Genomic DNA, 21,875 nt, shown 5'->3' with positions numbered 1-21,875 from the left:
GGGTGGATGATTCATGCTTCCCCTGTTTAGACCATTTGTGTAACTTCCTCACATTGCCATGGCATTCGTAAACTGTCATGGTACTGATAGGAGTGTAGCAGCGGGGATGACCAGAGGTCACTTTCACGGCCACCTTGGTTTTGCTAGGATTTAGCCGGCTTCTTTATTGCAACCTGTTTTGTCAGCAAGGTCTTTATGAGCTGTATCTTGTGTCGACCTCCTATGACTTAGAATGATTCTTGTGACTTAGAATGCCTTAACCACCTGGGAATGCAGCCCAGTAGGTCTCACCCTCATCTCACCCAGCTCCTATTTAAGATGGAGCTGCTCTGGTTCACATGCCTCTGACAGTATCAGTCTATTTGGGCTAAGAGTGCTTAGATCAAACCAGCCTGCTCTTGAATCCTAGTTCTGCTGTGACCTTGGGAAAATTACTTACCCCTTCTGAACCTCAATGAGTTTTTTTTTTTTTTTTTTTTTTTTGAGGCGGAGTTTCACCCAGGCTGGAGTGCAATGGTGTAATCTCGGCTCACCACAAACTCCACCTCCCAGATTCAAGCAATTCTCCTGCCTCAGCCTCCCAAGTAGCTGGGACTACAGGTGTGCACCACCACATCCAGCTAATTTTGTATTTTTAGTAGAGATGGGGTTTCTCCATGTTGGTCAGGCTGGTCTCGAACTCCAAATCTCAGGTGATCCACCCACCTCGGCCTCCCAAAGTGCTGGGATTACAGACGTGAGCCACTGTGCCCAGCCTCAATGAGTTTTTAATTTACAAAATTGAGTTAGCAATGCTTGACTTGTGGTTGATGAGGATTAGTAGACATAAATGTAGGGTGATTTGCATAATCCTTATAAAAAGAGAGTCAATAAATTAAAACTATCAGTGCTTTATATGTACTTCATAATTTGACTCAGGGCAAGAACAAGTCTTGTGTCCAATTATTTTTCGATAAAATGTTGATATTCTTATTCATCTAGTGAGTCATAAATGTGAATTTGGTAGTAGGGTGGAAAAAATCATGCCCACACTCATCTACTTTCAAAAGTGAATCCAGCTATCTGACCATCTCCTCCCACTGACTACACTGCCTTCCAGAACTCCCTCCAAAAGCAGTCCTTCCCTGTACTTTTAGAAAGTTAGGAAGAGCTAATTGGCCAGCCTAGTCAACAACCACAGGGAACCCAAGAACAGAGCACTAAACGAAGTATGAACCATCCCAGTCCCCTGCCTGGCTTTCTTCCGGTCACCACCCCTCCCAGACTCCTGCTAAGACAGAGTTTCTTAGAAGCCAGAACACAGCCCACCCAAATGACGTAAAGAGGATGCTCAAGTTTGAGATAAGTCTTCCCTTATAGCTCACACTTCAGAGTTCTGTTTAACACCTTGTGTCTCTTTCTCACCATCTAGTCGAAACTGTCATCTCTTCTCAATGAAGTTGCAGTAAGAAGAATAAACACATTTCATGTTACCAGAATCCCCAGTCTCTACAGTCTTTAATCTCTGTTGGAAAAGTCTAGAATCTTAGTTCGTAGGTTTAGGGCCAGGGACAAGCTTCCTGAATCTTCCAGCAACCTTTTCTTTCAATCAGGACCAAGGTCTAAAACTTTTCCTTCTGAAAAATGTGTATGAAGTTCCTTCCCACAGACGAGAAGTGGTGCAGAAGTGATGTTTGAGTGGAGTATGTGAGAAAATTGAACCCTAGACAAAATAAAACTAAAAGATCCTGGCCCAGAGAAATGTTTGCAATGCCAATAGATGCTTACCTGATTCTCTGGCAAAAATTCTTGTCTTGCATTCAATGTTTTACATGTGTGGACACTAAAAGCTTGAAAATATCAAGAATGTCTCTTACTTCAACTCACATTGTCTTTGAAGTGGTTCACCCACCCAAAGCCAGGGCTGCAACGCAATATCCAAGAATTTTATTCCCTCTGTGGCAAGCAGCACTGGAGGAGGGGATTTCCTTAGCAGTTCACAGCCTCTGGGATGTCCCAGGTGGAGTGAAGGCTTTAACTAAGTATAAGGATAACAATGAGTGTAAGCATTATGTTACCCCAGTCAAACATTTACATATTACCCTATTTAATTTGTTTCAGGATTAAAATGTAGGCATCAAAAAGGCTAATCAGGCCATGCGCAGTGGCTCACACCTGTAATCCCAGCACTTTGGGAGGCCAAGGCAGGAGGATTACTTGAGTTCAGGAGTTCAAGACCAGCATGGCCAACATAGTGAAATGCTCTCTCTACTAAAAATACAAAAATTAGCTGGGCATGGTGGCAGGCACCTATAATCCCAGCTACTTGGGAGGCTGAGGCAAGAGAATCGCTTGAACCCAGGAGGTGAAGATTGCAGTGAGCTGAGATCATGCCACTGCACTCCAGCCTGGGCAACAAAGCAAGACTCTGTCTCAAAAAAAAAAAAAAAAAAAAAAAAAAGACTAATCATATTAATCTGTGCATGTAATGAGCACAAAATATACTAATGTATTCAAGTAACATTTATAGAGAATATGACACATACCCACAACTGCTTTTCTGTGTATTATTTCACTTTAAAAAAATAACCATAAAGACTAGAGGTATGAGAAGTTTTTAAATGGGTATGCCAATGTAAGATAGTTTTCTTTTATACCCAGAGAGTGAGATTTACCTACCCATTGTTCCTAACTGTTTTTTATATGGTTGATGAGATTTTATGTGTGGTAGGTACATGGATGGTCAATTTTGTGGAAATATTGAACAGTCAGAATTCTTTTAACAATGACTCTGTCAGGAAAGTTGATCAGGAATATAACAGTTCCTCTGACCTACCTTCAGGAAGCATTTCCCAATCACAAACTGGCTTCATTCTATTTGGCATTAACAACATTTCTATAAAGTAGTAAGAATAGAAATCAGCTTCCTCATTCACAGAGGGGACAAGTGAGTCTCAAGATGTTCATGTGACTTACTTAAGGTCACACACATACCTAGTTGAATAGCAGGGGCTGGACTCAAACCCAGGCCCTCTGATCCCAAGCTCAGTTTCTTTCCTTCTTCTCTTATTAAAACTAGGATGCTATTGGTGGCATGGAGGCAATAGGGGCAATTCAGTTAGATCACAGGAGAGAGAGAGAGAGGGAGAAACTAGTAACTGTCAGGAAGAAACTAAAGAAGAGACTAAAGAAGACCACTATCTATTAGGTCATGATATCAAATATGTATTTATTAATATATTATCGTATATTTATATTCTATAGTGCAGAGTTATAGATATTAGGCAAAGTGAGACTGAAATTGAAATCAAAGAGATGAATGTAAAATAAGAGATGTCAATGAAAATTAATGGAATGAGGCTTATGGTGAGTGCTGTATTACAAGGCATAATTCTAAGGAGTCTCTTTGCATATGGAAACTCTAAAGATAAATTTTAGGTCTAGATGACTAGAATGAAGTTGCAGCACCACCATTTATTCGCTATGTCACCTTTCAGTTGTTTTCATGTATAAAATGAGGATAACAATTTACCTTACAGGATTGTAGTGAAATTTGAACAAGATAAGGTACAGGAGAGAGATTTGTAAGCTATTAAATGCTGCAGGGGTATGAGGCAGCAAAATACTATGGCCAGTGTTTGGAACTTACCATAGGGAGAATTTCAATTAAATCTAAGAAAGAATTTCCTACAGTATAATAATACAGTCCAGGGTGGAATGGGCTCCCTCATGTTTCACTGAGCCCCTTCTCCAGGAAGTTTTCAAGCAGAGGCTGTGTGGCCATTTGTTGGAAATGTGGCAAACAGGACTTCCAACTTAGAAGTTAGGGCACATAATATTATTTCTAATGATTACTTCTGAATCCAAGATCTGCGATGAGTGAATTTGGCAACTGGAGTGGCAGTTTCGGGTTTGGTACAAACTCAGTAATGTGTAGCAGGAAACAGAGTTCTCTGCCTCTATCACAGACTGTGCCTTCAACATGACAGCAGCAAAACCCCAACACGATAGGGTGGCACCAATATCCACCCAGAACGCATGTTTATGCACACACATATGTTTACACACATACACTTGTTTACACACACACACATTAATTGGGCCAAAAATCGGAGAATTATCATTTCACCCACTCCCACATCCAGTTGATTAGCAAATCTAGTTAACTGTAGTATCAAAAGTACTTCTTAACCACTTTATTACGCTCAACACTCTGGTTCAAGCCACCATGATCTCTCATCTAGGTTGCTGAAGTAGCCTTTTTACTAGTATCCCAACTTAGTCTTGACCCACCACAGTCTGTTCTCCATAAGCAACTAGAAGAGTCTTTTTACACTACAAATTCGGTCATTTCACTCTCTGCTCTCGGTCCTCTAATGACTTTCCATCACACTTAGAATAAAAACCACACTGCTTTTCAAAGGTTCCAGGGCCCTGCACCATTTGGTCCCTGAATACCTCTTCAATTTTGTTTCCTGCCAGCTCACTCCAATATACAAAGCCTTTTGGCCTTAAGATTTTGCACTTGCAGTTTCTCTGCTTGGTGTGCTCTTCCCTAGATGTCCATGTGGCTTGTTCTTTCGTGACTTATCATATGAACATCCTTCTTCCATCACTCCCTACTGCCTTACCTTGTTTAATTTTTCTTTTTAGCACTTCCTACCACAGAACTTATTAAATATTTATTTGCTTTTTTTATTGTCTACTTACCATCTAACCATTAAAATATAATGCTATAAGGGATTTTATTCATATCATTGTATCCACAGTACCTAAAGAAGTTTCTGGTACATGGTAGACATTCAATAAACACTTGTTGAATGAGTAAATGAATGAATGAATTATACTATGAATAAATGAATGTCAAATACTATTAATAAATAAATGTCAAATACTAGAACTTTTAATGGTATGCTTAAGGAGATACTTGTAGCAAATTTGGGGAATGGTGGTGATGTCTAATACTTATTTTTAGGTGTAGTTTATTCTGTGTGTGTCGTAAGGTAATATGTCTCCATTGCCTCAAACCTTCAGTTGACTTTATACACCTTCAGTTGACTTTATACACAGTGATGCCTGGAAGGCAATAAAGGCATTCCACAGGGGGAGTGTCAGGAATGTAGACAGCATATCCACTGCAGAAACCAGTGAAAGCCAGGAAACTTGCAATAATGTGGATTGTCCAAGGAAATGAGGGTCTACCCTGACATTCTCAAAAAACCTGAAGACTAAACTTTCCCCAGAATGTGAAATGAGGCTTATGTCATTCTATGGAGAATTAGAAGAAAAGGGGGATCCCTTAGGGTAGAAGGAACCTCCAAGTAGGGGAGGAGGAATATCTGCATTGCCCTTTTTCTGAAGATGTACCAGCCAGAACTCTGGAAAAATGTTTCCCAGCAAAGGGGAAGCTTTGATAAAAGTGAAAAGTCATCACTGAGGTGATTCTTTCCTATCTTCCAGATGAACCTGTAGGGACAGAATACCAACTTAGCTATCTACATTGCCAAGGCAGATTGCTTTCCCAGTGAATCCCAAAGGTCTCTGGTACCATCAATGACTATATTATTTCTAAATAGGATTTACTTCTGAACCCTCCCCCACAAATAATTGGGTTCTAATCTCCCTTTTCTAGAATCACCACATTCTGTCTTTGAATAATCCAAACCTTGGGAAAGAAAAAAAAATCAGAATGCAAAAATTTATCTCTGCAAATGCAAGAACTTACCCAGACCTCTTAGAAACATGTAATTCATTCAACATGTGGTCTCCATACTTCCTTAGATAAGGACCAGGGAATGTCTAGGGATTAACCTACTAAGGAGAGTTTATACAATGGTTTTGGGGGAGACAGGCAGCTTCTCTCTCCAATTCTTCTCTTTCTATGAGCAACTGTTTCACGTAAGTCACACTCACAATGATGCCCCCACAATAGAGCTCTTCTTCCGGTTAAGCTGTGGTAAGTCAAAACCTACTTCAGAGAAGAAAAGTCACCACTTTGGGGGACTGAGAAAAGAGGTGGGTTTCATGTGTTTTTGGTTACTTGAAAAGAAAAAAAAAGAAAGAAAACCTCAAACTACTGAACTAGAACACTCTTTACGAATGTATGTGTTTGCCTGTGGTGTTCTACCTTGGATTTAGCATTTCACAAAGGAAAAATGCCAATCCAATTTTCAATAAGCATATTAAAAAGTTTTGAATTTTTTACATTTCTTATGTTCCAACTGAGGTTGAAAAAAAATCAAAGTTCCTAAAGGGAATGTCAATATCTCTTCTCTGGAATCAGTAAAGCATAGCGAGCTACAATCCTACCTTCAGAAAGTCCCAGAGGCATCCTAGAACAGCTTAGACTTAGGGAGATGAAAGTGCCAGTAGTATCACTACTAGCCAATGGCATCAAGTCAGCTCAGGATGTCCAACCCCTTTCCCACTTCCTCTGTGCTGTGGTACCATTATCTAGAAGGGTCCATCAGCAAAAGAATCATGGTCTAGCAAACTTCCTATGACCCTTTGCAACTGGCATACTTGATGGTTGAAGCCAAAAGAGGAGAGACAGGATGAGGAGGATTTCACCCTGAGGGCTGGGATACAGAACAGCAGCCAGCCAAAGGAAGGGTAAATGTGCCTATCAGACTTTCTCCAGGAAGCACCTGCTCAGGAACCTGACCCTCCATAGCAGATGAATAAATACAAAAGTTTTAGGGAGAGCAGATGACACATTCTAATGTGAAACTTTGGTTTTGTTCATTAACTTATTCAACAAGTATTTGAATATACTCTAAATGACAGTTTTACATCTGGTGACCCAGCAGTTTTCCTTGTCTCTGCCCTAACCCCTGGTAATGTCAAGGACCAAATATATCCTTCCTGTTTTCCAATGCCACGAATTAGAATGCATTGATTTTTTTCAATCTGTAGCCTCAAAATACCACTGATAATTTACTCAAAGCTGGATAACCGCACACACACATTCAAGATGTGGCACTAATATAGATTCAGAGTACTCCTAAAAACATATGAACATATATAAGCCGAGAGACACCTGCCTTATAACTAAGGTCAAAAAATATATATTGAGTTTCTAATGTGTGTCAAGCACTAGGTGAGTTTATGTGGATAGAGTGGTAAATAAGGTATATATATATTTAAAAAAACTTGCTTTTGGAAGTTTTATTCCAGTGGAAAAAAACAAATATTTTTAAAGTGGTCAAAATATATATAATCACAAGTTTTGGTAAGTACTAAGAAAGAAAATAATAACCGTAAAATAATGAGAAAAAGAGGGGACTCTATTTAGGACACCTGAACGTCACATGAGAAACCTGCACCAGAGCAATCCTGGTGATAGAAATGGAGCCCACGTGCATGGAGACAGCCTGTCCAGATGTTTGTCTCTCCTGGGAAATGAGAAATGCAGTCAGAGCTGGGGGATTATGAAGGGTAAAAAAAAAAAGAGTTTTCATCTGATCTGGTCTGGAAGATGCAGATGGTTTGGTTTGGGTTTTCTAGTAAGGAAAGGGAATCTGTCCAGAGAGTGCACAGTTCATAAGTGGAAGAATGAAGATTTTAATCTAAGTTTTTAGTCCAAAGTCTATGTCCTTTCCACTATGCCACTGCTCTGCCCCCAGGCAAAAACAAGTAACCATCACATGTATAGAAAGTTGGGTGAGTGTAACACTGGTCAGAATATTGGTAATGGAAACTGGGAGGTGGAGAGGAAAGAGAATGTATATAGAGAAGGAAGGCCTGGAAAGATTTGCTTCATAGTTCTTCCTACCCCAATACATTATTCTTAAAGATATGTGCATATATGCATATAAAGATATGTACATATTTGAACAAATGTACATATTGTTGGAAAAGATATACACATACTTGAACAAATGTACATACTGTTGGACATGATTTCATATACAGGGATAATTTGAGGATTCAGAGGAGAGAAGAAAATGTTATAAAGGGACAAGGAAGGGAAGAGGAAAGGTGAGTCTAGCAGACAAATGAAAATTGTCCTATTTCTCCACTGAGACTGGATGAAAGGAAGAGATCATGCAGATGCAGGTGGAATTGTGTTTTTGTGTAGAAGAGAGTTGCATAGTGGAAGGAAGGCATGTGGTTGGTTTGTAAGAGGAAAAAATATTATATTATTGACTCTATGAGTAAAGAAAAATGCTTTCGATGGAACTGAAGAAAAGTGCTAGACAATGTTGAATGACCATTGTGTTCATCAATGTAAGGTAGAGATTCTCAACCAGAGGCAACTTTGTCCTCCTCCCCACCATGGGGACATTTGGCAATGTCTGGAGATATTTTTTGGTTGTCACAGTTGGGGAGGGGAGGATGCTTCTGGCATTTAGTTGGTAGAGAGAAGGGGTGCTACCAAACATCCTACAGTGTACAGGACAACCTCATAGCAAGCAATTTTTCAGCTCACAATGTCACAGATCCATGATTAAGAAACTACGGAGTAAAGTGATTTCATATTTATGTATATATCATCTCTGCAAGACAATGTTAGGAAACAGTGATCCTCTTTGGGGGCAAAAATGGAGCCACTAGACAGGGTGGAAAGAGGACTTATTTTCATCATATATCCTTGTGTATCTTTTAAAATTTATACCGTGTACACGTACTACCTATTCAAATCAATCAAAAAACAAAACTAAGTCAGTGACAGATCAATAATTGATTGATTTAAATTCGTGTTAGATAAAAATAGACTAAAACTAGGAAGGCTGTTTGGGTAATTTTTGTCCAGCAACATCCAACTTCTGAGATGACAGCTTAAAGAAAATAGGATTTTTGCAAGGGGAATACAGTGGAGGAAGAGAGTATTTTGGAGTTGAGAGTCTTTCCAAGGTACTGGTTGTCATGACAGATGATGAAATTTATGCTGGACATAGAAGTCAAATGTGGAAGGAGCTGATGTATGTATAAGAAAATAATAAAGTTTATCAATTAGAAGTCTCAATATTTTCAGAAATATTTTAGAAAAGAAAATGTTGGACCAATTCCACTGGAATAATAGGAGATGATGTTGTGAAAATAAGACATCTAAAATCAAATTCCAAAGGAATTACTACAATCTTTAATGATAACAAAGTCTAGGGAGAGCTCATGATAGTGAGTGGTTGAATAAAATGGAAAAAGGCCATTGTGAATGACAAGCATGAGAATACAAGAAACCAGGTGTTTAGATGGATCCCACAGATCAGTGACCTCTGGAGAATGAAGGGGCTCTAATGGGATGGCTTAGTAGTGGTAGAAACCATTTTTTGGCATTCTATGTGTCTGATACTTTCAGCTCTTTTTTTGTTCAAGGAAGGTCAAGTGACCTAACCAGTGATTACATAGGCAGTACATGGAAGAACAAAGATTCAAATCTAAGTTTTTTAGTCCAAAGTGTGTGCCCTTTCCACTGTGCCATGGTTCTGCCTTCAGGAAAATATAATTTCTCATCAAATCTATGGAAAGTTGGGTAAGCTTAACACTGGTCACAATATTGGTAATGGAAACTCTGGGAGGTGAAGCGGAAGGAGAATATATAGAGAGAAGGAAGCCTTGGCAAAGGCAGAAAGATTTGCTTCATAGTTCTTCTCACCCCAGTAAATTCTTCTTAAAGTTGTCTGACATGATAATGAATGAAGAAACCATGGAGGAAAGAAATAATAAGCAAAAAAATTCAAATATTAGTAAATTCTAAAAATTATTTGTATCCTAACATATACTTTTTATTATATGTTTTCTTTTCCCAAAAAGCACAACATATATATAAATATTTATTATATTATAGGAAAACATCATCAGTAGCTGACAATCAATGATTTCTAAGGACTATTAGAGTTGATTGTCAGGAAGCATTCAAAATCTTCACCAAATGCAACCCATATTTTCCTAATATGTACTTCACAATATCTACATTCTCTCTTTAGACACACACACACACACACACACACACACCCCTACAATTGCACTGGAAATACACAGGCTGTGTTAGGAATGGAATGAGTCCCCAAAATATCTCTCTTGCTTCTATGTTAGCTTCACCGATGGCTCAGGAGATGCATTTAGAAGTAAAGATGCTGCCAGTGGGGCATTGGCCTCTTTCAGCCTCTTTAGCTTATTATGCAAGCCTCTAGTCCTCCTTTCCATTCCTTAAACACTCAGGTCACAACCATGTATCTGAAAGACAGTCCCCCTTGAGGTAGCAAGGCCCACCCTTAGAGGTGAGTTAAAAGGTGTCCTTTTCAATGTGCCCAAATACTCTCAGGCACTAAGATGAGTGTAGAACACCTGGTGGCTGCTTTTTGATGCTTCTGCCTCTTCACATGGCAGCCCACATGGTTTTACGTTCTTCCGTCATATTCCTCCATTTGTCTGGCTCATAAACGTTAGGTGAGTTGAAGAGCTACAGACCTTTTGAACCCTGTGGTCTCAAGGTCCACTTGGTTCATGTCTTCTTACTTGACCTCAAACGCATGTAAGAAGACCCTCACTGAATACAACATTCTCAGTGCCTGTAACAAAGAATAATAATGGAAAGAATCCCAAAGTGCTTTCCTTAGAGCTTATATAGGCCAAAAAATGTCTGAGATTCCTCAAAATTGACCAGAGAGAGTTCAGATACATTGACATATAAATGATCAGCACTGGTAAGATTGAACACTGCCCCCAGGTAGCTGCTGTGGGCCCACATCTGCCCAGTAGTGCAGTAGCTCATCATCTTCCCCTCCATCATCACCAGATCCTGGGGATACTTAGAGTTCCTCATGTAGACCTTGTGGCTCAGGGGTAGGTTGGTGCAAGATTGACCCCGGAAGTATACTTTGGAATATACAAAGTACAGCCCAGTTTCATTGATCACAAGGCCACCCTTCTTATATTTCACTCCAGAAAGCAGGACAATTCCATAGGTGTCTTCCCATTCCAGAGGCATGGACCTTGAGTTGGGCTTGCCTGAAATAAATCCGAAAGGAGCTTTCAGCCAGGAATAGTCATGCATCCAACAAACTAAGTTTCTAAGGCAAAACTGTGGGCCCTTCCTTCAACAAATGTTTCACTCAGAATGACGGCCTGTATAGAACTGGCTGAGGGGTCAGAACTTGATCCATCACAGAATTTCCTCAACATCGTTGTCCTATTTTGTCATCCACACAATTGGAACAATAGTATATACCCCTAATCTATTGCAGTAAGAAATTATTGAGAAATTAGCTCTCTGGAACAAAGATTTTATTATCTTCAGAACTAGCACCCAAACTGTTAGGCTTTGAAGTCCTTTCCTGAAGGAAAGAGCCAAATCCAAGGAACTCTAAAATTCTAAAGTTGGGAAGGATCTTAGGGACCATCTGGTCCATCATCTCACCTGCAGTAAGAATTATTCAGCCCCTCAGTTTGGGGTACAGGTTCCTTTTCTTTTTATCCCCACAACGTCATGAACATAACCTAAATCTCTGCAGTACTGAAATTATCATAGATGCCTATCTTTCCCTATTAGATGTCAAGCTCCCTGCGGGCAAGAGCCGTATGCTACTCATTTTCACATCCCCAAATTGGTGCACAGCAGGTATTGAGTAAGTGTCTGCTGATGTGACCGGATCATTCTACAATTTCTGCCTAAACAATTCCAGGGACAATAGCCTACCACTTTCTGTGATATTTATTCCATTATTTATGATTTTTTGGGGGGGAGTTTATAATGGGAGTGCCCATACCATATCATTTCACTCCACTTTACAGGCACATATTGAAAGTCTACAAGTGCCAGGAGTGAGTCTCCCTTCTTGCTCCTGTTTATACTTTTGGACAAAGCAGAGTGAAGCTCTTCCAAAAAACCAAGAAAGCGCTGACTAAAACAAGTCCTCCTTCCTCACCTTTTCAGCTCTCACCTCTTGGATCTGTGCCCCCAGTCCCCTAAGGGACTTTGGAATGACTGAAAAGAATGAGCTCCTTATGGGCAGGGGTCATGTCATAATCAGCTCCAGGTCTCCAATTTAGAAGGCCTTGCCCAGAGAATAGGGGATCGAAGTGTGTTTATAAGACTGACTCGACAAGGAAAATGTTAGTATGATTGAGTTCAAATACTGTCACCAGGAAGTAACAACTCTCTAGAGCCTGGTAATGGAAACCAGGCAGCCATTTTGCCTTTTGCCAAAAGCCTTCCCAAACCCCACCCGTACCTTCCAGATACAGACCTGTTAAATGGGCCACTTTCCTCTGCTCCTTTTTTTCAGGGGGTGGACTGGGGTGACCTGCATCATAGAGAGAGGAAAAAGATATGTTGAAATGAAATACCAACTATTATTTTGGTGGGAATTTAAATCCCATCATTTAAAAAAAAGATTTTAAAACCATAAATGGCAACAGTCTAACGTATACTAATCATGTAAGTCTGAACTGCGGGATTCACCATAGTCTATATTTCAGAAACAAAGAAGTAAAAAATAAACCAAATTAAGATTGACATATGTATAAATTATAATGTTACAATAAAATATAATTAATATAAACGTTTATTCATAATGAGCTGCCATGTCAGTTATTGCATTTAGAACTCACCACAACCCTTTGAGGTATATATTATTGTCCTACCCCTTATCAATTGCAAAATGAGCTTAGAAGTTGGGTGACTAATCCAACTAGTCAGCATCAGAGATGTGACCACACCCTGGTCTCCTGACTCCAATTCCAGGGCTCTGTCCACTCTGATTCTCTTGTCCCTAAGACTTACAGGACAGAGACTGAAGAAGACCGCTAATCTGTCTGCGTGTCACCAGATCTTCCCCCAGGGACATTTTACAATCTTCCCCAAATTAATTATCTTAGGGCCTCAGACAATTACCTCATATCACTGAGGCCTCAAACATCTTTAATGGCTCCTCCCTGATGATGCGGTTGTATACAAGTCTCCCCATCACACAATCCCAGCCCATCTGTCCAGCCTTATCTCCTTATTCCCACTGAGCACTGCCACACAACAGGAGTTCTGTGGCCTACACATACCCCCACTTCCCTTCCTCTGTGCCTTTGTTCAGGCCATGTCTTTTGCCCATAATGTTCTTTCAAACAGATTTCTGTGTCAAATTCCTAAACATCCCATAAGGACTATCTAGTATACCTCTTTTTTTGGGAAACCCTCTCAAACCTTTTTTGATCAAATATGATCTTCCCCTCTTTTGAAATTTAGGATCACTCTGTCTTCCCCTCTCTTGTCATTTCTGACTCCTCTTCTCTGGGGTAACTACATAAATTATCTTATTCCGCTCAAATAATGACAAGTTCCTTACGATATGTTGAATTCACCAGAGAAGCCCAGTTTCTAACACAGGGCATGTTACTAGCAAATGTCGGACAAATTAAATGGAAGAATAGACAATAGTTCTCAAAACAGACACTATTTCTCTGACTTCAACTATTTCAGACAAGATAGACAGCTGCCACTTAGCTAACGCATTCAGCTACCTGAGACTTCAATAAATATTCACACGAGACGCTTGAATATGTCAGGTTCGTGATTATCCTGTAAAACTCACATATGGTGTGAGAATGGCCCAATTCACAGAGAACATTACCTGAGCGATCATGACCTCTCTGGTCACCCAAAACAACCCACCATGAAGGAGGTGTTAGTGAACAGGAAAGGCAAAACTGAGTCTCTTCTGCATTCCTACACCACAAACCACCCGAGCGACTCATCTGGCATTCAGCCATGCACCGGCAGGAAACAGAACCGAGAACCACATGTTGCATATCTTTTTATCCCTCACAGAGCCTAGTACAATGTTACTTTTAGAGAACATGCTCACTAAGAATATATGCTGTGCATATGCTGGAATAAATAAACTGCCGAGATATCTTAGACACTAGTGATGAGTGCTTCCTGCCCCAGGGTTTTTGCATGTGCCGTTCCCAGTGCTGAAATGCTCTCCCCCAGCTCCACCCCACTCCACAGCACATGCACACAGCCCTTCACTTGTCGGGCTTCTGACTCCCCAGGTGTCAGCATAAACACCTCCTTAAAAAGGTTTCTCAGGTTATACTTAGTACAACTTTGGAATTGTATGGTCTGTTTGCTTGCTTTTGCTTAGCTTCTTCACTGTGCTAAAAGCTCCATAAGGACAGGTGCCCTGGGCTGGCTCATCCTCGATCAGCATCCGACACCCAACATCTAGCCTCACACATGTGAATGAATAAAAGATTTAATTAGCTAACTGGAAAAAAATGGAAAATGTAAAAAGGAGCAAGTTAGAAAGTATAAATAATCTATAATAGTATCTCCCAGAGAAAATCACTGTTAGCAGTGTGTAGAACCTTCTAGTTCCTAAGAATATAAAAATGTGCATACATGGTTACATAGTCAGTATGAAATGAAACATATCCTTTTGTAACTTGTCTTTTTATCTAACAATACAGACTGCACAATCCCCAAGGAATTAAATGTCCTTCTGATACATCATTTTTAGTTGCTGCTTATTATGTGCTTGTTTGAATACACCATAATGTATATAACTAATCTAGTATGAGGCATTCAAGTTTCTTCTGGATTGTTTATTATAAATAGGCTCATAAGGAAGTAATGAACATCCTTATATATAAATCTTCAGGCACATCTCTGGTTATTTTCTTAAGAGAAATTCTTAGTGATAGGATTACAACATAAACTATTAGTTTCAAGCTTTTGATATGTATTTCTAAAGTGCTCTTCAGAAAAAGTTGTAGCAATTTACATGAATACTGGCTGAAACTAATGTTTGAACAGCACTTTTCTCTCAAATATTTGTCAGTCTGGGTTTTTTTTAAATCTTTACTAATTTGATGAAAATTGGTATTCCCTATTTTTAATTTGCATCTCTTTTCTTATTAGTAAAGTTACTGATTTGATTTCCATGTGGTAATTTAACAATTTCTGGTTCATCTTGGTTGATCTAGAGAAGATAATACTTACTGGGGTAGATGGACCTGACTCATCTGGTCATTTGACTTTTAATCACCAAATTGACTCCAGAGAGTGGGTAAAAGATGAATGCTTAGGTACCTATCAGACCAGGAACATTCCACAGATTTTCAAAATGATCTTATTTCAGACATCCTCCAGAGGCTTTATTTTTCTAGCAAATATTTCCACTCTGCTTGTGTACATATGGGCTTTCTAACATTTAAGGATTAGACACAGACGCAGGGGCCAGAGCTTCCCAACAGTGGCTCCTATAAGAACTTAACAGTCTAGGACAGTAGACAGGCGACTGGGTTGCCTGCAGTAGCCACATCCAGAGAAACTGAAACTTACTTCACTTAATTGATGGCCAGTGCTGCCTTCTTCTTTATTCTGAGTTTCTAAGGATGAGATCTATCTACAGTCTTTGCAGAGGTATCCTGCTTTTCCTCTATTTCTCATTCCATGCTCACTACAGAGAGACAGGAGTTTCCCTACTTCATGAGGCACCAGTTCAGTACTGGAAAGGCCTGTAGGTGACAAGGCATCAAGAGCCTGTGTTCCTTCTAGCCCCAGTTCCACACTAGGGGTCTTGGGCATATTCATCTAATCTGTCCGGTATTTTGTTTCTCTTCCAAAAAAATGAAATGGCTGGACTAGATATTCTAAGCCTCCTTCCAACTCTAAAACTTCAGTGAATCTCATTGTAAATCTAAATCTAAGATTTCAATGAATCTTAGACTAGGGAAGCACATTGTAGAATCCATCTGTACAGAGCTTGCAAAACTATGCCCTGAAATTTCATGAGATCAGTGTTCAACATATTGTCTTCTTGCCCTAGCTCCCATACAAAGGATTTTCCTTTGTGATCAAGGGTACCTCATGACTGCCTCTGAAGCTGAACATCCTTTGAATGATGGCTGAAGTCTTCCCTTAAGTTTCTCAGTGACTTCAAGAAAAACCATTCCAATATACGGAATTGATTATCCACATTTTAAAAGCTTACATCCTATAAAATATTTTGGAAATAAAGCTTCACTGTAATCTCTTTAGAGAGTTTAAAAGAGGAGAGGACATTTCTCAGAAACATCTGTCTCTGCCTTCACTTCACCTTCTCTTCCCAGGAGTTATAGCCACTGGCATGTGTGCCAGGACCAGGGTGTCTGTGGAAGGGGACAGGCCTGGAACCACTGCTCAGGGGGCAAAGGTCCACGGTTGTATATGCGTGTCTCTTTCCAAAGTCAAGCGGAAGTGATTTTGAATTGTGTGTTGTGCTCAGCTATACTGATTGTGAGCAATTCAATTCACTTCACATTTTTAAAGCAGCTCAAGGAATCATATTGACCAGAGATTCCGAATTAGCCAGAATTCCTCTGATAGTATACATAAGCCAAAGTGTAGGACAGAATATAAGGCATTCCATTAACATATTTCAGTGCTGAGGATCATCTTTAGGAACTCAGTGTACATGTGAAAAAGGACTCACCTATTTGCTTCTCCAAAGATGATGCTGTATGCCTCTGGCTGGTAGACTGGTAAAAGAGAAAGAGAAAAGATGCATAATAAAAATAAAATTCTTTAAGCAAAGGAGACAGAATCATCAAATAAACCAAGCCCTGGAAAGAGAATCCAAATACCTCAGAACTTTTGCTAACTCAGGCTTTGGCCAAGCAATTTTGCTTCACTGTCCCTCAGTTTTGTGATTTGAAATCGTACCAATATTTTAAGTATTTTCAAGATTTAGTTTGGTCATCTGAACAAATTTACTTCCAAGCAAAACTTAAAAGTTTTGTTTGTTTTTTACTCCTTAAATCACTAGGTATGAGGCAGTAAGTGGTTCAACAGACTGAGTTGACAACTGAGGAAAGAAAAACTGTTGGGCTCTGATTCTTTACAAAATAAAAAATATCCCCTTCACTCCTATGAGCCTCCATTTCTCTGTCTATAGAATAGAATAACTAGAACAACCCATTTCTAATAAAAAAAAAAAAAAGGATTGAAAAGCACTTTGCAAGCCAGGCAGTGGGCCCTCCACCCCCTTATGCCTGGTGCCTCCAGGGCACGGCAGTCTCCCAGCAGGCTTACCTCTCGGAGTTCTGCCAGCTCTTTCTGTAGGTGGAAGAGCTGAAACATCCCCAGTCCCAATCCTACCAAGGCAACCAGAACCATGAAAAACATCACAAGGAGACACAGGCTTGTGCTGTGGTTCCCCCTCTTCTTCAAGGGTGGCAGCGGTAGTGGAGGCAGTGGTGGTGGTGGTGGAGGTGGTAGTGGCGGCGGCGGCGGCGGTGGTGGCCTCCTTTGACCAGGCCTTCTGGGCACAGAGGTTGGACAGGGAAGAACTGTGCCTGGAGGGGCCCAGGGAGAGCTGGCACTGCTGTCTACCCAGTAGATCTGGGGATATGGGTAATTGAAGGGCTGCTGCATGGCAGCCGGTGAGTCAGGCCAGCCCCAGCAAACAGTTTTACTTCTCAATCCTGTAGAGGCTGAGGTGTCAAGGACAGGACTCCTGTTGCTGACTGCTCAAGAGGAGGCAAGCTGGATCTCTCTTATAGAGTTTCCATAGCTAAGGGAAACACCTCTGTCTTTCTCTTTCTCTGTGTCTCTCTCTGATTCTGCTTCTCAAAGAAACACCCACTCACTTTGCAGCTGAAGCTGAGAAGCCTCAAGAAGCGCAGAGCAAACCCCTGGAAGTTTCCGCCCACAATCTTCTGATGAAAGCCTTGGAAGCCTCAGTCGCTATCGCTGTACTACCCAAAGAGGTTGTAGGCTATGCTCACCTTCCTGGGATCCTGTAGAGCAGGTCAGCAGTGGGGTATAGCCCTGTTGGCGTTAACTGCTCCCAGCTACAGGAGAATGGCCAGTGGGGCTATAATTTTATGAATTATAATTGTATCCTTTGTTATACATTATAATTGTATAATTTTAAGAATTCTACCATGTATACAACCAAAAAACTATTTAAAAATCCCAAAATAACTCTAACAAAAATTGTTCAGAACCATATTTTTTAAACTATAAACATTTTACTGAAAATGGCTCTGAGGGGAGAGACCATGGAGTCATGGCCAGAGAAGTCACTCCCACATTTTAGTTTTTGCAGGAGGAAAACATCCGTTGCCATCATCTCTTCCCCACACACAACTACCATTTACCCTGACCTGTCAATCACCATAATTTACAGGTTAAAAAGCTGCTACATCCCCTTTAGAAATTAGATCAAAGGCTGCAAACCACTGGAACCCACAGAGCTGCTTTGTATTTCACAATGTTTTCATTTTCATTGTTTGCCTAGCTTATTTATTTACATATTTATTTAAATAGAGACAGAGTCTCACTCTGTCACCCAGGCTGGAGTGCAGTGGTGCTATCGTAGTTAACTGCAGCCTGAAACTCCTGGTCTCAAGCAATCCTCTTGCCTCCGCCTCCCAAGTGGCTGGGATTATAGGCATAAGTCACTACACCTGACTAATTTATTCTTTTTTTTTTTTTTTTTTTTTTTTTTGTAGCAATGGGGACTCGCTATGTTGCCCAGGCTTGTCTCAAACTCCTAGCTTCAAGACATCCTCCTGCCTCAGTTTCCCAAAGTGCTGGAATTACAGTCATGAGCCACTGCACTCAGCCCAACTGACCACTTTTAATATCAATATTAAAAAAATTTTAATATATATATTTTAAATACACATTAAAATACGTATTTCTATTCTGTTTTGCAATATCAGAATATCAGACACCCTCGAGGCCATCTCTGCAAACCCAATCAGTGGGAAGTAGGTAGCAGCTGCTCCTGAGAATGAGAGACAGGTGTTCTGGATCACCCAGCCTCCACCACCGGCCTGTGTCTCACACATCACCTCACTATCTGAAAGGCCTGCCTGGTCCTTGCCGACATTTCTGTGTGTTGCCCCTGTTATGGTTGCCAGATTAAATACATGGTGCCCAGTTATATTTGAATTTCAGATAAATAATACATAACTTTTAGGACAAGTATGTCTTAAACATGTCCAAACATGGAACATACTAAACAATTATTCATCATGTAACTGACATTCAAATTTAACTCTGTGTCCTATTTCTTTGTTTTTGTTGTTGTTGCTTAAAGCTGGCCTCTCTACTTGGGCTCACCTCACCCTTTCCTCTGGCCTCACATACCATTTATATGCCAATAACTTCCAAGTAGTTAGCTTCAGTCTTAATCATTCCACAATGGAAGCCAAATAAATCCCCCATAAATCCAAATTTTTCATTTTTTTCATGTTTATTATCTTTCAAATTTCATTAGTTTTTATATCATGCTTTGGGATTTCCGTGACTATCATTCAGGCCCACTCACCTGTACCAAACCAACACCAAGGATACTATTTCCCTGATACATTCTGCCCGTCCCACCCCATCCCCATCCCCGTACAACCCATTTCTCCTGAGGCCACTCTTTGTGGCAGTAACTTCATCTCCTTTATTTTCCTCTCCCCCGACGTTTAACTGGTCACCCACGACCGTTGCTTTTACCTGAGACCTGTTCCTTATCCTCCCCTCAGTTTACTGCTCCCCTCCCCCATCCTTACCACTCCCATTTTTCTTACTGCTATTGCCTGGGCTTAGACTTTTTATCTCTCACCTGAAATACTGCAATAATGACCTAACAGGTGCTCTGCCACTGACCTTTCCCAAGCCCAAATCACTCAGTAAAATGCTATAAGGAAGATGTTTTTTTAAAAAACAAACCTAATGATCTCACTTCCCTTCCTTTTGTTGGAAGGTTTGATTCCAAGAATAATGCAAGCTCCTTACTATTACCCAAAGCTCTTTAGTGTCAGCTCCCACTGTCTCCTTACCAGGCACTCCCGCTCACATCCCACTCTCCACTCTTAAACAGTGCAAGGGATGAGGCTAGCAAGACAGTGCACGAGTTAACAAGATTTTGAACTCACATGTGGCTTTATTCATCATTATGAATTCAACTAACTTTAAACTTCATAATAATCAGAAATTGTAATTTTAAGAATTCTATCATATATACAACAAAAATACTATTTGAAAATCCCAAAATAACTAACAAAAATTGTACAGAGCCATATTTTGTTTTTTATTTTTTTGAGACTGAGTCTCACTCTGTCGCCAGGCTGGCGTGCAGTGGCATGATCTTGGCTCACTGCAACATCCGCCTCCCGGGTTCAAGTGATTCTCCTGCCTCAGTCTCCCAAGTAGCTGGGGACTACAAGCACATGCCATCATGCCCAGCTAATATTTGTATTTTTAGTAGAGATGGGGTTTCACCATGTTGGCCAGGATGGTCTCAATCTCTTGACTTCATGATCTGCCCGCCTCAGCCTCCCAAAGTGCTGGGATTACAGGCATGAGCCACCACACCTGGCCCATATTTTTTAATTTATAAAAATTCTACTGAAAATGGCAATGATTCAAATAAGTGGGAGAATACACCATATCCTGGATGGGGAGGTGCTGTTGCATGATGGTTGGGGGTGAGTGGTTCTGGAGTTAAACTATGTGGCTTCCAATCCCAGCTCTCCTGCTCATTAGGACAGGTCAGCTTCCCTCCTCGATGCCACAGTTTTCTCATCTATAAAAATAAGCACGATCATAATAGTACGTGCTTTATGGGGGTCAGGAGGAGTAAATGAGTCAAAGCATTTGATACACTTAGAATAGTCCCTAGCACCAAGGTAGGCACTCAACAGATGTTGTAAATTTAGTGAATCTTTCCCCAAATAATTCATCTGTAGACTTAATATAATTGACCTTCTTCCATTAAGGACAAAGTGGAGAGAGGGAGAGAGGTTGTGGGGGAAAGTGCAAAGTCAATGTTTGACATCCAGTATCTCTCTGAGATCCTGCCCTGAACTGATGGGCCCCTCCATTTCAGACTAGTACCTCCCAACTTTTCTATCTCAAACTCCCCACAGAAACTTCCAGCACTGTCTAATAAGAATTATGCTGCATTTTTACATCTTGTTCTTCTCCGCTGCTTCTTTTGATTCATTCTGCAACGGAAGAAATTAGAAGCCCATACCTGCTCCCGACTCTCCTGCTACCCTCCAGGCATAGAGAGAATCCGAACTGAACTAGAGTCAAAGAGAGCATCTTTAAACACTCATATTGATCTTCAGTAATGCCACAAAACATCACAGGTCAGCAAAATCATGGAAAAATAAAACAATCCTATGTACAATAACAGGGACTCATTATGTTTTGGGGTACTTCCAAAACCTTATTAGTAAGGAGAAATAATTGTTACAAGTAGATTTTAGTTCTGTGAATGCTAAAGAAAATAATATTTGCCTTTGAGAGATGAACTTAATTATAAATCAAAGGCTGGTGGCTCCCACAGGTTGGGAATTTAAATGGAAGAGCTTTGCTAAGTCTTGCTCTACCCTCCCCAATTGCACCTGCAGAATCTTTGATTCTGGAACCAGAGGTTCCTTGAGGATAGACAGAGGAGAAATATTCAGAGCTGACAATCTCTTTTAGGAGGAGGGGGAGGCTTACCAGCCATAGAGATTCAAAGGGACCTGGGTGACACTTTGGGGCAAATTTATGTGGAGGACCAAATAGGAGAAACCACCTTATACAAGTTGTTACAATCTTTTAAAGTATCTTCTCATTAGATGAAAATTCAAGTTATCTTTAATTGTGGTGGCTCTGGCATTGCAATTTCCTTCAGAAATTGTCTTAACCATCTAGAAAAAGGATTTAAGTATGCTGCTACACCTAGCATGTTAGTCACATGGGGGTTAAAAGGATAGGGTCATAAAGAGAACAAAGTTCCTATTTCTTTCTTCCATCCAGTTAGTTCTAGCAGGGAAGTGGACTCAGTGGATTGTAACTCAGAGCTCCAGAGGTGATTCAGCAGTCGCAGAGGGTGATGCATAAGGAAAGTAGCTGCTATGAACCTTCACAAACCTAGAGGAGAATTCCAAGGGCATCTGCCAAGTTAGTAAGGAAACCA

At 40.4% G+C, this 21,875-nt stretch overlaps 1 protein-coding gene across 1 annotated transcript; it reads right to left on the bottom strand.

The window, feature by feature from the left end:
* Nucleotides 1-9,685: 9,685 nt before the first annotated feature.
* Nucleotides 9,686-17,572, bottom strand: FASLG (Fas ligand). Its single transcript, XM_023207176.1, has 4 exons — nt 16,994-17,572; nt 16,395-16,440; nt 12,171-12,227; nt 9,686-10,932 (listed from the first exon to the last, which is right to left on the bottom strand). Exons 1-4 carry the CDS (start codon nt 17,333-17,335, stop codon nt 10,538-10,540), a joined length of 840 nt encoding a protein of 279 aa, XP_023062944.1. The 5' UTR covers nt 17,336-17,572; the 3' UTR covers nt 9,686-10,537.
* Between the last annotated feature and the right edge of the window lie 4,303 nt (nt 17,573-21,875).

Source organism: Piliocolobus tephrosceles, chromosome 1 (genome assembly GCF_002776525.5).
Source record: "Piliocolobus tephrosceles isolate RC106 chromosome 1, ASM277652v3, whole genome shotgun sequence".
In the NCBI taxonomy this organism is placed as follows: domain Eukaryota; kingdom Metazoa; phylum Chordata; class Mammalia; order Primates; family Cercopithecidae; genus Piliocolobus; species Piliocolobus tephrosceles.
This window is presented reverse-complemented; position numbering and strand designations above follow the sequence as displayed.

What these genes read in the sequence shown, in the direction of transcription:
- FASLG (XM_023207176.1), bottom strand. Translation starts at nt 17,335, where the DNA reads ATGCAGCAGCCCTTCAATTACCCATATCCCCAGATCTACTGGGTAGAC. An exon ending in ATCTTTGGAGAAGCAAATAG is followed by an intron (nt 12,228 to 16,394) that starts GTGAGTCCTTTT and finishes TCTATGATGCAG; the next exon opens with GTCACCCCAGTCCACCCCCT. An exon ending in GAAAGTGGCCCATTTAACAG is followed by an intron (nt 10,933 to 12,170) that starts GTCTGTATCTGG and finishes GATTTATTTCAG; the next exon opens with GCAAGCCCAACTCAAGGTCC.